At 42.9% G+C, this 17,125-nt stretch overlaps 1 protein-coding gene across 2 annotated transcripts in view; it reads left to right on the forward strand.

The window, feature by feature from the left end:
* The window catches only part of arhgap42a (Rho GTPase activating protein 42a), a 381,038-nt gene that overhangs the window by 329,286 nt on the left and 34,627 nt on the right, over positions 1-17,125 (forward strand). For both annotated transcript variants that reach the window (XM_043698407.2, XM_043698409.2), the window contains 4 exons: positions 1,143-1,302; positions 9,798-9,948; positions 15,411-15,803; positions 15,892-16,054. In XM_043698407.2, the coding sequence (XP_043554342.1) occupies positions 1,143-1,302; positions 9,798-9,948; positions 15,411-15,803; positions 15,892-16,054 (867 nt within the window). The remainder of the gene's footprint in view (positions 1-1,142; positions 1,303-9,797; positions 9,949-15,410; positions 15,804-15,891; positions 16,055-17,125) is intronic.

Here is a 17,125-nt window from a genome sequence, read left to right on the forward strand (position 1 = left end):
AGGCGACTGACTGTGTGGAGTTTGCACGTTCTCCCCGTGTCTGCGTGGGTTTCCTCCGGGTGCTCCGGTTTCCTCCCACAGTCCAAAGATGTGCAGGTCAGGTGAATTGGCCATGCTAAATTGCCCGTAGTGTTAGGTAAGAGGTAAATGTAGGGGCATGGGTGGGTTGCGCTTCGGCGGGTCGGTGTGGACTTGTTGGGCTGAAGGGCCTGTTTCCACGCTGTAATGTAATCTAATCTAATCTCTCTTCTCCACTGTCTTCAATCTTCTGTCTGCTCATCTCCCTGGGTCATCTTCTTACTTTTTACTGCTTTTACAGGAAAATGTACCTTTTGATGGAGAGTGCCTTCTTATTTCTTTGAGAGCAAGATGTTAGATAGGATGTTAGCTCTACAGCAGTTGGTCTCCTGTTCGGTGGCAGTTGCTCTAACCAATTTTCATAATGCCCTGGTTTTATACCCCCCTTTCTCCCCCAACATCGTACCCTATCATTGGCCCGATGCTGTCAATACAATAAATTCAAACTCAATTGGATTTTAGTATCCTGGGCAAAATTTAAATTAATTAGTTAAATTTGAATTGTTGTCAAAACAGCAACCAAACTCGGGTACCCATTTAACAGTCAGTTGCTACATGTGTATATTTTGGAACAGCCCATCTCTTACTTGTTATATCCTGCAGCCGTTGCTTTACTTTACATTTACTTTAAAAATTCAGAAAACACTTTCTATCTTAAAGTGAACATACACTCTTTCAAGAGTCCTCAAACACAACTCTTTTCAGATCATTTTTCTTTGCAATATATGGTGGCAGAAACTTAAATTAAAGAGTAACAAGAGAACAGGATCAGTGAGTTTCTGATAAATATCTCTTTGAATGAAAACCTCAGGGAATGATAGTGAACTTGCAGAGACTCAGAACAAACAATTTTGATGTAACTACTTTCTCTTAGAAATAAGGGAAACCAGGAAGTGATTAAAAGGTGCAAGAGATAGCTGATACATTGCCTAAAATATAATGATCTCTTTCAGCCTTAATATTCCTACATTGTCATAGATTCAGCTGCTTTGTCCATTTCCCAGTTATAAATAAATGTAAATGCCACTTCTGAATGCAATAATTTTCACAATCTGTAATTTCAGAGTTTCCACTCACAGTCAAAAGAACCTGATGACTATATCTAACTTAGGTGTGATTTTTGGTCCAACATTAATGAGATCCCAAGAAGAGACTGTAGCAGCAATGATGAACATTAAATTTCAGAACATTGTGGTTGAGATTCTGATTGAGAATTATGAAAAGGTAGGATTGAATTTTTTTTCTTTTCAGTGGCTATATTTCATATTTTAAATAGTTCATTGTCATAAGTCATGGATAAAGACAAAACAAAAATGTCTCCTTTTAAAGTTGTCTTCCTGCTTATTTCATATTCATTATATCTGCCATCTGTCCATGTATTGAGTCCCAATTTTCCCCATTTTATAAATGATAGGTGGTGACTAACTTGCCGCTCCTACTACTGAGGATTTTTCGCCAAATTGCACACGAATGAGCTAGTTGGGAGATTCCCAGTAATCCTCTCAGCATATTAGAAGCATCAACACTGGTGTCCCAGCTCACTAGAACGTTAGCCAAGCAGAGACCAGCAGCTTATGGGTCCTAAAGGCTGTCAATCAAGACCTGCTTTTAAGAGAATCCAATGCCAATGTAGTCTTTTTACTTGGCTTTTAACTCTAGCCCCCACCGTCTCACAAAGATAGATAGACAAATGGACATGCTTAAGGAATGTATAAAAGTATAAAATAAATGAGATGTAACTGGCCAGGTCACTTGGGCAGACTGCATGACCTATAACATCACTGATTATATGGGATTACATCTTGCTCGGCTTCTGACAACACGATGCATGCAGATTGTTTCCAGTAGGTTTTGAGGAATATTCACTTAATTATTATAAGAGAACATATAACATAGAACATAGAAGAATACAGCGCAGTACTGGCCCTTTGGCCCTCGATGTTGCGCCGATCCAAGCCCACCTAACCTATACTAACCCACTATCCTCCATATACCTATCCAATGCCCGCTTAAATGCCCATAAAGAGGGAGAGTCCACCACTGCTACTGGCAGGGCATTCCATGAACTTACGACTCGCTGAGTGAAGAACCTACCCCTAACTTCAGTCCTATATCTACCCCCCCTTAATTTAAAGCTATGCCCCCTTGTAATACCCGACTCCATACGCGGGAAAAGGTTCACACTGTCAACCCTATCTAACCCCCTAATCATCTTGTACACCTCAATCAAGTCACCCCTAAACCTTCTTTTCTCTAATGAAAACAGCCCCAAGTGTCTTAGTCTTTCCTCATACGATCTTCCTTCCATACCAGGCAACATCCTGGTAAACCTCCTCTGCACCCGTTCCAGTGCCTCCGCATCCTTCCTATAGTATGGCGACCAAAACTGCACACAATATTCCAGATGCGGCCGCACCAGAGTCTTATACAACTGCATCATGACCTCAGGACTCCGGAACTCAATTCCTCTACCAATAAAAGCCAGTACGCCATATGCCTTCCTCACCGCAGTATTTACCTGGGTGGCAACTTTCAGAGATCTGTGTACATGGACACCAAGATCCCTCTGCTCATCCACACTACCAAGTATCCGACCATTAGCCCAGTACCCCATCTTTTTGTTATTCTTCCCAAAGTGAATCACCTCACACTTAGCTACATTGAATTCCATTTGCCACCTTTCTGCCCAGCTCTGCAGCTTCTCTATATCCTGCTGTAACCTGCCACATCCTTCCTCACTGTCAACAACTCCTCCGACTTTCGTATCATCCGCAAACTTGCTCACCCAACCTTCTAACCCCTCTTCCAGGTCATTTATAAAAATGACAAACAGCAATGGTCCCAAAACAGATCCTTGCGGAACACCGCTAGTAACGGCACTCCATGAAGAAACTTTGCCATCAACTACTACCCTCTGTCTTCTTCCATCCAGCCAATTCCTAATCCAAACCTCCAACTCACCCTCAATGCCATATCTCCGTATTTTCTGCAGTAGCCTACCATGGGGAACCTTATCAAACGCCTTACTAAAATCCATATATACCACATCTACCGCTTTCCCCTCATCAACCTCCTTCGTCACCTTTTCAAAGAATTCAATAAGGTTTGTGAGGCACGACCTGCCCTTCACAAAACCATGCTGACTGTCCTTGATCACATTATTCCTATCCAGATGTGCATAAATCCTATCCCTTACAATTCTCTCTAAGACTTTGCCCACAACAGAAGTGAGACTCACCGGCCTATAGTTACTAGGGTTATCCCTACTCCCCTTTTTGAACAAGGGAACCACATTTGCTATCCTCCAGTCTTCTGGCACTACTCCTGTAGACAAAGAGGACATAAAAATCAAGGTCAATGGCTCTGCAATCTCCTCCCTTGCTTCCCAGAGAATCCTAGGATAAATGCCATCAGGCCCAGGGGACTTATCTATTTTCACCTTTTCCAGGATTTCCAACACCTCTTCTCTACATACCTCAAAGCCATCCATTCTACTTATTTGTGACTCAGTATTCACATCGACAACAATGCCCTGTTCCTGAGTAAATACTGAAGAAAAGTATTCATTCAGTGTCTCCCCAATCTCTTCCGCCTCCACATGCAACTTCCCACTACTATCCTTGACTGGACCTATTCCTACCCTAGTCATTCTTTTATTCCTAACATACCTATAGAAAGCCTTAGGGTTTTCCCTAATCCTACCGACTAAGGACCTTTCATGTCCCCTCCTTGCTGCTCTTAGCTCTCTCTTCAGGTCCTTCCTGGCTACCCTATAACTCTCAATCGCCCCAATTGAACCTTCACGTCTCATCTTGAGATAGGCCGCCCTCTTCCATTTAACAAGGGATTCTAATTCCTTATTAAACCACGGCTCCCTCGCACGACCCTTTCCTCCCTGCCTGACAGGTACATAATTATCAAGGACACTCAATAGTTGCTTCTTGAACAAGCTCCACATATCATTTACACTCTTGCCTTGGAGTCTACTTTTCCAAGCCACACATCCTAAGTCATGCCTCACCGCATCATAATTTCCCTGACCCCAGCTATAACTCTTGCCCTGTAGTACACACTTATCCCTCTCCATCACGAGAGTAAAAATCACCGAATTATGGTCACTGCCCCCAAAGTGCTCACCTACCTCTAATTCTAACACCTGGCCTGGTTCGTTACCCAGAACCAAATCCAGTATGGCCTCACCTCTTGTTGGCCTGTCTACATATTGTGTCAGGAAACTCTCCTGCACACATTGAACAAACACTGACCCATCTAACGAACTTGAGCTATAGCTTCCCCAATCAATATCAGGAAAGTTAAAGTCCCCCATAACAACCACCCTATTACTGTCACTCATCTCCTGAATCACCTTCCCTATCCTTTCTTCAATGATTCTAGGACTATTAGGAGGCCTGTAAAAGACTCCTAACAGGGTGACCTCACCTTTCCTATTCCTAACCTCAGCCCAAACTACCTCAGATGGCAAGTCCTCATCCATCGTCCTTTCCACCACTGTAATACTATCTTTGACGAGCAATGCCACACCTCCCCCTCTTTTACCCCCACCTCTGACCCTACTAAAACATTTAAATCCTGGAACCTGCAACAGCCAATCCTGTCTCTGTTCTAGCCATGTCTCCGTAATAGCCACAACATCGAAGTCCCAGGTACCAACCCACGCTGCAAGTTCACCTACCTTATTTTGTATACTTCTTGCATTGAAGTATACACACTTCAAGCCACTTTCCTGTTTACAGGCACCCTCCTTTGAAATTGATGCCATGTTCCTAACCTCCCTACACTCCAGGCCCTGCACCCTGAAGCTACAATCTGGGTTCCCATGCCCCTGCAGAGTTAGTTTAACCCCCCCCCCAAGAGCACTAGCAAACCTCCCCCCAAGGATAATGGTGCCCCTCAGGTTCAGGTGTAGACCATCCTGTTTATAGAGGTCCCACCGTCCCCAGAAAGAACCCCAGTTATCCAAAAACCGGAATCCCTCCCTCCTGCACCATCCCTGTAGCCACGCATTTAAGTGTTCTCTTTCCCTATTCCTCGAATCTCTATCACGTGGCACGGGTAACAAACCAGAGACAACAACTCTGTTCGTTCTAACTCTGAGCTTCCAACCTAGCTCCCTGAAAGCCTGTCTAACATCCTCGGCACTCCTCCTACCTATGTCATTGGTGCCAATATGGACCACGACTTCGGGCTGCTCCCCCTCCCCCTCCAGGACCCGGAAAACACGATCAGAGACATCACGTACCCTTGCACCTGGGAGGCAACATACCAAACGTGAGTCTCTCTCGCCCCCACAGAACCGCCTATCTGTGTCCCGAACTATCGAGTCCCCAATTACTACTGCTCTGCTCTTCTCCACCCTTCCCTTCTGAGTAACGGGGACAGGCTCCGTGCCAGAGGCCTGAACCCAATTACTTACCCCTGGTAAGTCGCCCCCCCACAAGTATCCAAAACGGTATACTTGTTCTTGAGGGGAACGGCCGCAGGGGGTCCCTGCACTGGCTGCTTCCTCCCAGTCCCCCTCACTGTCACCCATCTATCTGCCATCTTTGGAGTTACTACTTCCCTATAACTCTGATCTATGACCCCCTCTGCCTCCCGAATGATCCGAAGTTCATCCAACTCCAGCTCCAGTTCCCTAACACGGTCTTGGAGGAGCTGGAGATGGGTGCACTTCCTGCAAGTGTAATCGGCAGGGACGTCGATGGCATCCCTCACCTCATACATGTTGCAGGAGGAACATTGCACTGCCTTCACTGCCATCCCTCTAAAGCTAACTTTTATTTAAAAAAAAAACTGGGTCTAAAGAATACAACAAGCAAAATTCAGCACTTACCTACTTACCACAACAGGTGTTATTATTAGGTTAGAGGAGGAGGGCGGGTGGGAGGCACTACCCGTGTAGTGCCTCGGGTTCCTCTCCTTCGCGCTTTTAAAGGGGGAAAAAAACCTACCCAGGTAAGCTTACACTAACTGCTTCCGGGTCTCGGCTGCCCCTCTGGTCGTCGTCACTTCCCCCTGGTGCTCCCGCTCTTTCTGTGAAGAGAGAGTGAAAGAGAAAAAAAAAACACCGCTGCCCGCTACCGGTAAGTACTTTTAAAACCAAACGGTCTTACCTTCGCTGCTGCTCGCACTGGAAATGACCGACGGCTTCGAAGGGTGAGTATAAATACTCACCGCTTTCCTTCCCGGCTGCCCCTCTGGTCGTCGTCACTTCCCCCTGGTGCTCCCACTCTTTCTGTGAAGAGAGAGTGAAAGAGAAAAAAAAAACACCGCTGCCCGCTACCGGTAAGTACTTTTAAAACCAAACGGTCTTACCTTCGCTGCTGCTCGCACTGGAAATGCTAGCAGCATTGGAGTTACTACTTCCCTATAACTTCCCTATAACTTTGCTAATGTGAGCACAACCAGAGAGCAATCACACCTCTGTCCTGGTCAAAACCAATGCAAACTTTGCCATTGTCCTTCTAGATGATAAAGGTCACAAATTTAGAAGGTGAAATGGAAGAAACTTTGGTGAGTATTGCAGTGCTTTCTTATAGGTGATAGATGGGTTAACAATTGAGCGGGCTACTTTGTCCTGCTAGGTGTCAATACCCATCCAAACAAGAGGGGCGTATTCCCATCACACTCTTAACGTGTGCTTTGTAAATGCTGGACATGCTTTGGAGAATCAGGAAGTAATTTACAGCAAAGTTCCTAGTCTCTAAGCTGCTTTTGTAACCACAGCATTTTTATGACTAATCCAGTTCAGCATCTGGCCAGTGATAACACCCCAGAATGTTGAAGGAAATGTAATCAGCAATGGTAATGCTCTTGTTAGAGATGATCATTGCCTGCTACTTGTGTGGCATGAATGTTACTAAATACTTATCAGTAGAAGCCTGCATATTGCCCAGATCTTGCTGCATATGGACACAGACTATTTCAATATCTGAGCAGTTGTGAATGGAAATTTCATTCCTGACCTTATGATGGAGGGAAGGTTATTAATGAAGCAGCCGCTGATGGTTGGGCATAGGACAGTACCCTGAAAAACTTCAGGGATGCCCTGGAGCTGAACTGACTGACCTCCAACAAACACAGCTACCCATCGCTGAGCAAGTGGGACACCAAACATTGTAAGTGACAAATGGCTGATCAGAGAGCAGTGGCACAGAATGGTGACTGAAATTGATGACTACAGACAAATTTGTGAGCAATATACTTTGGCAAAAGCAGAAAGGGTATTTCACCTGACATGAGATCCTCAGTTGCCAAGAGATCTCTGGTGATCTTTACAATGGATTTTACAGTCCCTGACCCCGGCAGATTTTGGACAAAACACATTCTTGTGCTCACTGATTAGATTCCCTTCAGTGTGGAAACAGGCCCTTGGGCCCAACCAGTCCACACCGACCCTCTGAAGAGTAACCCGCCCAGACCCATTTCTCTCTGACTAATGCACCTAACACTATGGACAATTTAGCACGGCCAATTCACCTGACCTGCACATCTTTGGACTGTGGGAGGAAACCAGAGCACCCGGAGGAAACCCACGCAGACACGGGGAGAACGTGCAAACTCCACACAGACAGTTGCCCATGGCTGGAATCAAACCTGGGATCCTGGTGCTATGAGGCAGCAGTGCTAACCACTGAGTCATCAAGACCTGCATTAATTTAGTGTCTTCACTAAATTAATGAAGGTCATTCCCACCTGTGATAAATAGGTCTCAGCAATAGCCAGAGTATTAGTACACTTTTGCTTGTCCATTTTATTCCTCTTGGTGGTATTCATAGTTTTATTAGATTACTTTACAGTGTGGAAACAGGCCCTTCGGCCCAAAAAGTCCACACCGACCCGCCGAAGCGTAACCCACCCATACCCCTACATTTACCCCTTACCTAACACTACGGGCAATTTAGCATGGCCAATTCACCTGACCTGCACATCTTTGGACTGTGGGAGGAAACCGGAGCACCCGGAGGAAACCCACGCAGACACGGGGAGAATGTGCAAACTCCACACAGTCAGTCGCCTGAGGCGGGAATTGAACCCGGGTCTCTGGCGCTGCGAGGCAGCAGTGCTAACCACTGTGCCACCGTGCCGCCCACTTGCCACCGTGCCGCCCACTGCCACCGTGCCGCCCACACGGTGATCGGACACAACTCAACTTCAGGAGCAAGAATCATACAGGAGCTTTGAAAGGAGTTTTGGCAATATCAACGTCTGCAAAAGACCCAATCAGGCAACTGTACTCTCTATGACCATTTGTGCATCTTGACTCCTGAGACTAAACAAAAGGGGGCATTGTACCTGCTGTATTTAATGAATGTAGTTACTATGAGATCCTTTTCTTATAGACTTAAGACACTGAGACTATTTGGAGTAGAGTCGAGAAAGCTAAAAGATTTAATAGTGACTTTCAGTTTTGATCAGGTTATTATGGAAGCACTATTTCTTAGATCTGGGGAGCAGTGGAAGATTTTAAATGGCCACTAATGGAGATAAGAGAGAATTTAGAAGAGATTTTTGTATATAATTATTACAATATAAAATCTTGCAATGTGGAGCAGTTGAGGAACACCATTGCTATTTTCAAAGTTGAAGCAGTGACTGGGAGATCAGACGGTTGTTTGATTTTTCAAAAAAATATGTGGAAGGACCATGTTCAGTCAAATTGACCCCTTCTGTCCTGTAAAACTTAACAATAATTGAATACACACAGTGAAGGTTTTTGCTTAAGAACTGGACTGAAAAATAGTACAGATATTATTGTGCTATAATCTCATTGGTGCAGTATTGTGTGTGTGTGTATACATGTTTGTGTGCATCTGGAGTATTGTGTGCAGTTTTGGTCGCCATACTAGAGGAAGGATGTGGAGGCACTGGAACGGGTGCAGAGGCGGTTTACCAGGATGTTGCCTGGTATGGTAGAAAGATCGTATGAGGAAAGGCTGAGGCACTTGGGGTTGTTTTCATTGGAGAAAAAAAGGTTTTGGGGTGACTTGATAGAGGTGTACAAGATGATTAGGGGGTTAGATAGGGTTGACAGTGTGAACCTTTTCCCGCGTATGGAGTCGGGTATTACAAGGGGGCATAGCTTTAAATTAAGGGGGGGGTAGATATAGGACTGAAGTTAGGGGTAGGTTCTTTACTCAGCGAGTCGTGAGTTCATGGAATGCCCTGCCAGTAGCAGTGGTGGACTCTCCCTCTTTATGGGCATTTAAGCGGGCATTGGATAGGTATATGGAGGATAGTGGGATAGTGTAGGTTAGGTGGGCTTGGATCGGCGCAACATCGAGAGCCAAAGGGCCTGTACTGCGCTGTATTCTTCTATGTTCTATGTTCTATGTTCTATGTTAGATGTAACATTGAGGAGGGAAAATAAAACAAGAAGTTGCTCTATTGTGGATGAAGCACAATGTTTGGGTGGATTAAACAGAACTTCACTCAGTCTCAGCTAGAAATGTCAAGCAATGGCAAAAGTGTGTTGAATGTCACTTTTGATTTTAAAGAAATGCCTTTATAACATTGATTGGTGTATTTTCAGATTAGTTTTTTTAAAATGAGAATTAATATTGCATTTCTGAATGGTAAATCAATAACCTGTTGCTGAGTACAATGCAGGCAGATTTCTACTTCAGTTACATTTAAAATCCTATAACTTAGAATATTTTGAAATATTTTACCAGTCAATGTTTTGTTTCTTTTGTTCATAGATATTCCATACTCTACCTGACCCAAATGTTCCTCTTCCTCAACCTGAGCAGAGATCTGGATCGAGACGAAGCAAGGCAACTTGCCTGTCAACAGGCCCAAGAAGACCCAAAGCCATCTATAGCCCAACATTGTGTCTAGCTGATGCAGACAGTAAGCATAACATATCGATTAAACCTTTTTTGAAGATCTTTAAAAGTTTGCATTAAAACTGGCCCCATCCTGAAACATATAAACAAAAAATTCAAAATGCTCCTGAATATCTACATTTGAAGAATGCATTGAAAGAGGTTTCAGTTTGTAAAATATTGCTGGTCTATCAGTTTTCCTTATAAGGAAGATCATTTTCCCCTATAAATTGCATACTTCATCCTCCACATACACCAATCTAGCTGTTGTATGGAAATGTGTGCCTAGAATTGACAAAGACTTTCACAGTATACGGGCATCACTGGCTACATCAGCATTTATTGCCCATCCCTAATGGGGTGGTGTGCTACCTCTTGAACTGCTGTACTCCATGTGGCACAAGTCGACACACAGTGTAGACGTGGGGGTAAACCCTTCTATTAACTAAACCGAACACTCAGAAAAGCTCACCTCAAAATCTGTTAAAGTATGAGTGACAGAGAACTTACAAATTCCTCTATTTAAAGAAAATATCAATTCCTTAACTCAAGTGAGCATTAAGCAACAACTATTTGCAACACTAAGCCCCCCTTTCTCTTAATTAGTTATTATCTGCTTCTAACTCTATAACAGTATACTGTCACAATAAAAACGTTTATTAAAATTGCATCAACTTAATTTCAAAACCACATAGTGGCCATCATCGTCGGTGTCTCTCTTCTGGTTAAAGATCTGCCTGGGTCGTCGTCTTTGTTTTACTGCGAATATTTTTTATATAACAAGTCACCTTTGATAGAGAGTGTTTGGATCTCTCTCAATGACAATTACTCTCTCGATGGCAGTTACTCTGTCTAACTTTCAAACTGCCTGCCTTTTTCTATACCCTCAACACCGGACTGTCTCATTGGTTTTATGTTGGGAAAACGTTAATTCAAACTTGATTGGGTTTTAGTATTCTGGGCTGAAAATGTGTTGCTGGTAAAGCACAGCAGGTCAGGCAGCATCCAAGGAACAGGAGAATCCCTGATGAAGGGCTTATGCCCGAAACGTCGACTCTCCTGTTCCTTGGATGCTGCCTGACCTGCTGTGCTTTACCAGCAACACATTTTCAGCTCTGATCTCTAGCATCTGCAGACCTCACTTTCTCCTTTTAGTATTCTGGGGCATAGTTTAAATGGAAAGGTTAAATTTGAATTGTTGTCAGAACAGCAACCAACTCAGGTATCTATTTCAAATCTAAATATTACTTATTTTTAATTTTCCAGTACGCTATGGGACTGCTAGTTAGTCTTATGACAGGTACTTGTAAGTTCTCGGTACAAAACAGCAGCCACACTGTTTTAAAGGTACAGTACACACGTTCAACTTCATAACAGTATAATGGGAGGGAGTTCCAGGACTTTGACCCACTGAAAGTGAAGGAATGGTGATATAGTTCCAAATCAAAATGATATGTGGCTTGTAGGGGAACTTGCAGTTAATGGTTTCCACGTTTCTGCTGCTATTGTCCTTCTAGCTGGTGAGGGCAAGACAAAGTAGGTTTTCCCTCTTCTTGACTCAGTCACCACCTGTCATCAATGTCCCCTCTAAGCCATGCATTTCCAGTTTTGGACGTCACTACTGCACATGGACCTTGGAGGCTGTGCAGCTAGAAATAAAATTAGAGGGAATGCTATCTACTGTAGGTCCAGGTTAGCAGCTCTGTCCTTTCGGACTGAACCAACTCAGGCAACCATAGTGGTATCAAATGAGTTTTAATGATGGACAGTGAAGTACAGTATATTCTGTGCTCTTACTGCTTGCAGTGCGCCCTATTTAATATGGAGGAAGAACTGATTCATCTGTGCTAGAGTAGGAGAAGGATACCGGGGATAGGTACTAATCAGCAGGAGATTCTTACCCATATTTGACCTGATACTTTGAGACTTCATTTAGTCATCAGTCAATGTTGTGGATGCCCAGATCAACACTGTCCTGCAATGATGTGGCAGATTGGTGCATTGAAATGTTACGTCAACAGGTTGAGTCTTCTGCAATGGTATCTAATGGTTCCACGGGCTGAATACTCACTACTCAAGCGGGTAGCTGAAAAAAGGATGTTGTCTGACTTGGCAGATCTGCCTTGGTTTAAAGCAGTTGATCCAATTTTCACTGGGTGATGGGGAGGATCCCCGGAAGCAGGACCTAGGCAGCTGCAAGAGTGGCCATGTGCTGAGGCGTGCTGTTAAAAAGGGAGTTTTCTGGGACTCTGTCTCATTTTTAATTAAAAGCAGTAAGGCTTCCTCAGCCTTACTCACACTTCTTCACTTCCCACAACACTCCATGATCTATCATACACTTAAGTGCCAAATCATGCCCCTTTCATGCCCATTGACATAGTACACACTATCCCCATAACAATGACAAATATGGAGCTGCTGTTGGAGATAGTGTTCATCTGGAAAAACTCTTTGAAAAAGATGTGTAATTCCTAAAATCCTATAAAGGTATTAATCAGACAGACCATAAAGTATTAACAATAGAGACTGAAGACATTCACACCTCTTAACTTTGATCACAGAGAGGACAGCATATTATAGCCACTTAAAAGTATTAATCACTTCATTTTGCAAAAGGCTCCCCTGCCTAGCTAATGCTATTATTGGTGTGAGGTATGAAATTTAAACTCTATAGTGCCTGTATTTCTGGAGTGATTGGTGCCAGGTTGACTGAAAAAGGAAGTCTGTATTATACATAGACTTCCAAACCTTGTTGGATGATAAGTTGGCAAAGGCATTAGTGTACCAGAAGTATGTTGTATAGACAGATTGAAATGTCTGTTAGCTTGTGATACTGATTGTAGGGTAATGCTGCCATTTTGTGACCTCACTATTTCAGCTAATCCTCTCTCAACCTTGTACATTTAGCAGGTAGAGAGAACACCCATCATAGAATTTAAAAAGATCATCAAGTATTTTCAAAATGGATGCTAATTGATTTCTACCAGTGCTGAATAAGCTTATAGAACTGCAAGAAGTTCTTTTTAATGTTATTTAGTTCTGGTGAAGTCAACAAGAAGTGTAATCTATGTGTGGAAGCCTTTGGTTGTACCTTAGAGTGCTAAGAGAAAGTGAGGACTGCAGATGCTGGAGATCAGAGCTGAAAAATGTGTTGCTGGAAAAACACAGCAGGCCAGGCAGCATCCAAGAAGCAGGAGAATCGACGAGGCCTGCTGTGTTTTTCCAGCAACACATTCTTCAGCTCTTAGAGTTCTAATCAGAACACATGGAGTGCAGCAAAACAGAGAGGTAGAGCAATAGGCAGAGAAGCTTTCTCCATAAGAATAGCAACTAAGAATGAGAAAACCATTGAAAGATTGGAGGAGATTATTGCATGGTTTGACTATCGAGAACAACTTGTTCGTGATAACAGTCCACAGTGTATATCACAAGTTTATTTATAGCTGAATTCGACATAAATGATTAGCAGAAAGTTTTATTCAGACAATGAAACCTTCCTTACAGGTAACTCGAAAACAAAAATTACTATCCAAAAGACTCAGCCAAGTTTTGTTCATGCACTGGAAGAGAACTCACTCAACAACTGAGAGTTCTCCAGCCTTGCTCACTGTAAAGCATCAGTTGCACACCACATTTGATTTGCTGAAACTACCCCTGACAAAGACATTGTTAGCATGGAACAACAGAATCATCTTTTTAATGGGAAAACATTGATGTTTTCCAAAAACGTCAAGACATATTGGCTAGGAAGTGCACTACTGTTGAAAAGTGAGTACCTGCCATCACTATAACACAGCTGGATGAGTCTCCTACACCATACAGGCAAGAGACGATGGTGCAGACTGACTCTAGGCAAGCAGAACAAATGTGCTGAAGCCAACATTACTTGAGGATCAACAAAGAACAATGTCAAATAGAACTGCAAGGCTGCGTTGTCAAGCCTGCTGCACCATTCAACATGATGATGATTGATCACTAACCTCAATTCCATCTTCTTGCCTGCTTCCCTTGATTTCCTCAGACATGAAAGATTTATCCAGTTTAGCATTGAATATTTTCATGAATGAGGTATCCATGACCTTCTGGCACAAGAAATTTCAAAGCTGTACAACCTGGTGCATTGAGGGAGATAGTACCTGACTGGAGAATATTGTGACATTTTGCGAATCTCTGAACATTCAGTCATCTCAGGAAAACGCAATGATTGATGATGTTCCTAGGAACGCAAAGTTAGTATGCAAGGACAGCAAGGAAGGCCTTCATCACAAGGGGATGGAGTATAAGAATAACAATCATGCTAGAATTGTGTACCTGACTTGGAGGTGCCGGTGTTGGGCTGGGGTGGACAAAGTTAAAAGTCACACAACACCAGGTTATAGTCCAACAGGTTTATTTAGAAACACTAGCTTTTGGAGCGCTGCTCCTTCATCAGATGGTTGTCTTGGTGAAGGAGCATCGCTCTGAAAGGTAATGCTCCCAAATAAGCCTCTTGGACTATAACCTGGTGTTGTGTGATTTTTTTAACTTAGAATTGTTTTGGCCTTTGACACCTAGGGTACTTGGTGCAGTTTTTGATTCCTAAAGCAAGATGTAGAGTGAAGGATCATTAAATTGGGAATAATCCTGGATTTAGACAATTTTATGACCTATGATGAGACACTGAGTAAATTAGGTCTATAACTTTGGGATTTAGGAGAATGAAAATGAAAGAGCCTATTTTCTAAAAAGTCTCAGGGTTGATACTGAGAGATTGTTTCCCTTGACTGGCGAATATAGAATATGGTCTGAGGGTAGAGAGCTAACCATAAGACGTGGAAACAAGTCAAATGGTAGTGCATTTCTGGGATTCTCTGTGCCGGAAGGTCATGGATACCTCATTCATGAAAATATTCAATGCTAAACTGGACAAATCTTTCATGTCTGAGGAAATCAAGGGAAGCAGGCAAGAAGATGGAATTGACGTCAGTGATCAATCATAATCTTATTAAATGGTGTGGCAGGCTTGACAACTCATACAGTCTAGTTCTAATCCTATCATTTATATTCTTATGGAAATATCCAGCTTTCCATTTTTGATAGTTTGCTGTTTTGACAGGGTTATTTTACTTTACCAATTAATTATTTTTTATAGTGGTTTCATCAGGAAGATTAGTATTCCTGAAAAACTGTGGATAGAGTTACATTTATTGTTGTATTGAAGTGAAGCAAAATATTACACAGTGGAAGTGTTAACTTTGACAAAAATATTCAAGATAAAAGTGATTTGTCCTCGTCACTATATTAATAATTTTTATATCTTAAGGGGATTATTTTCAATTCTTAACAATAAAAGTATGTCAAACTTCTTAAAACCTGGATAGAGATTTTTTATGCCTTAAACCTCATATCTGATCATATACTTGTAATTGGTAATGTTACCTTTTTTATTTTCTGCAATGAAATTTGACATACTGTACATACTCTAATACTAGTTGTTCCTTTTCTCAGGTGATGCTTTCAGCAGCAGCCCAGACAGTACACCGATGGGAAGCATAGAGTCTCTGTCCTCTCATTCCTCAGAGATAAACAGTTCCTTGAAAACCAGCTCTTCTCAGCGTCATTTGCAAAGGGAGATAGGAGACAGTGGAATACCATGGGTGTCAGCACCTGCCTCACTGCCTGGACAAAAGAGCACAATTGTCTGGACGACTAGCCCAGAATCAAGTTCCAGTGAAGATACTGTCAAAACAGATGGTCAGGCAGGTTCTCAGAGTTTGTTGTCTGTCAGTAATGTAGGAAACACATCTCAGACATTAAACTTGTGCAGTGAGGGATCCTATAAATACACTGGACTTAAAAGATCAATAACAACTTCTCTAACATCTCTCCCTACAACAGATGGTAAGTGGTTAGGTAGTCTTTATTATGGTTAAAATTGCTAATTTTAAAGTTTTAAAAGGCGTTAAAGTCTTTGATTTTTTTCCCCCAGGTACTAATACTAGAACCTTTAGCAGTTCTGTTCAAAATCTTTCTTCAGTGGATTTCAAAGATACACCCAAAACTGCATCTAACCCAGCACTTCCTCCAAAAGTGACTATTAGACGAAGACTAGATGGATCAACAAACAATGGCTATCAGAAACCTGGATCAGTGTAAGTACTACTTTTGTGAAAGATTCTTTACAATAGCAACTACATTGTCTCAAGTAATAAACATCGAGGCATAACATCGAAGGCTGAAGGACATGTACTGTGCTGTACTGTTCTAAAGATTCACTGACGCTGCACAAGTAGCCATGAGCTTGGGGACCATCATGCCAGCCAAAGTACAAACTTACATGATGAGCATGCACAGCATTTCCAGCATAGCATGGCAAGGGCATGAGTGCAGCTCTGTCCTCCTTGCTCCAGAATCATCAGGTCTGCCCAGAACATAATTTGACAAACCATGTTGAGACTTGGACTGTTCAGCTTCACTGTCTATTCAACCACAATTAGAACATAGAACATAGAACAATACAGCACAGAACAGGCCCTTCGGCCCACGATGTTGTGCCGAACATTTGTCCTAGCTTAAGCACCCATCCATCTACCTATCCAATTGCCGCTTAAAGGTCACCAAAGATTCTGACTCTACCACTCCCACAGGCAGCGCATTCCATGCCCCCACCACTCTCTGGGTAAAGAATCCACCCCTGACATCTCCCCTATACCTTCCACCCTTCACCTTAAATTTATGTCCCTCTGTTGCACCCAGGGAAAAAGTTTCTGACTGTCTACTTTATCTATTCCTCTGATCATCTTATAAACCTCTATCAAGTCACCCCTCATCCTTCGCCGTTCCAACGAGAAAAGCCTAGCACGCTCAACCTATCCTCGTATGACCTATTCTCCATTCCAGGCAACATCCTGGTAAATCTTCTCTGCACCCTCTCCAAAGCTTCCACATCTTTCCTAAAGTGAGGTGACCAGAACTGCACACAGTACTCCAAATGTGGCCTAACCAAGGTCCTCTACAGCTGCAACATCACTTCACGACTCTTGAATTCAATCCCTCTGCTAATCAACGCTAATACACTATAGGCCTTCTTACAAGCTCTATCCACCTGAGTGGCAACTTTCAAAGATCTATGAACATAGACCCCAAGATTCCTCTGTTCCTCCACCTCACTAAGAACCCTACAGTTAACCCTGTATTCCGCATTCTTATTTGTCTTTCCAAAA

This window comes from Chiloscyllium plagiosum, unplaced genomic scaffold, assembly GCF_037043375.1.
Source record: "Chiloscyllium plagiosum isolate Xiang-an unplaced genomic scaffold, Cpla_swu_hap1 HiC_scaffold_6, whole genome shotgun sequence".
NCBI lineage: Eukaryota > Metazoa > Chordata > Chondrichthyes > Orectolobiformes > Hemiscylliidae > Chiloscyllium > Chiloscyllium plagiosum.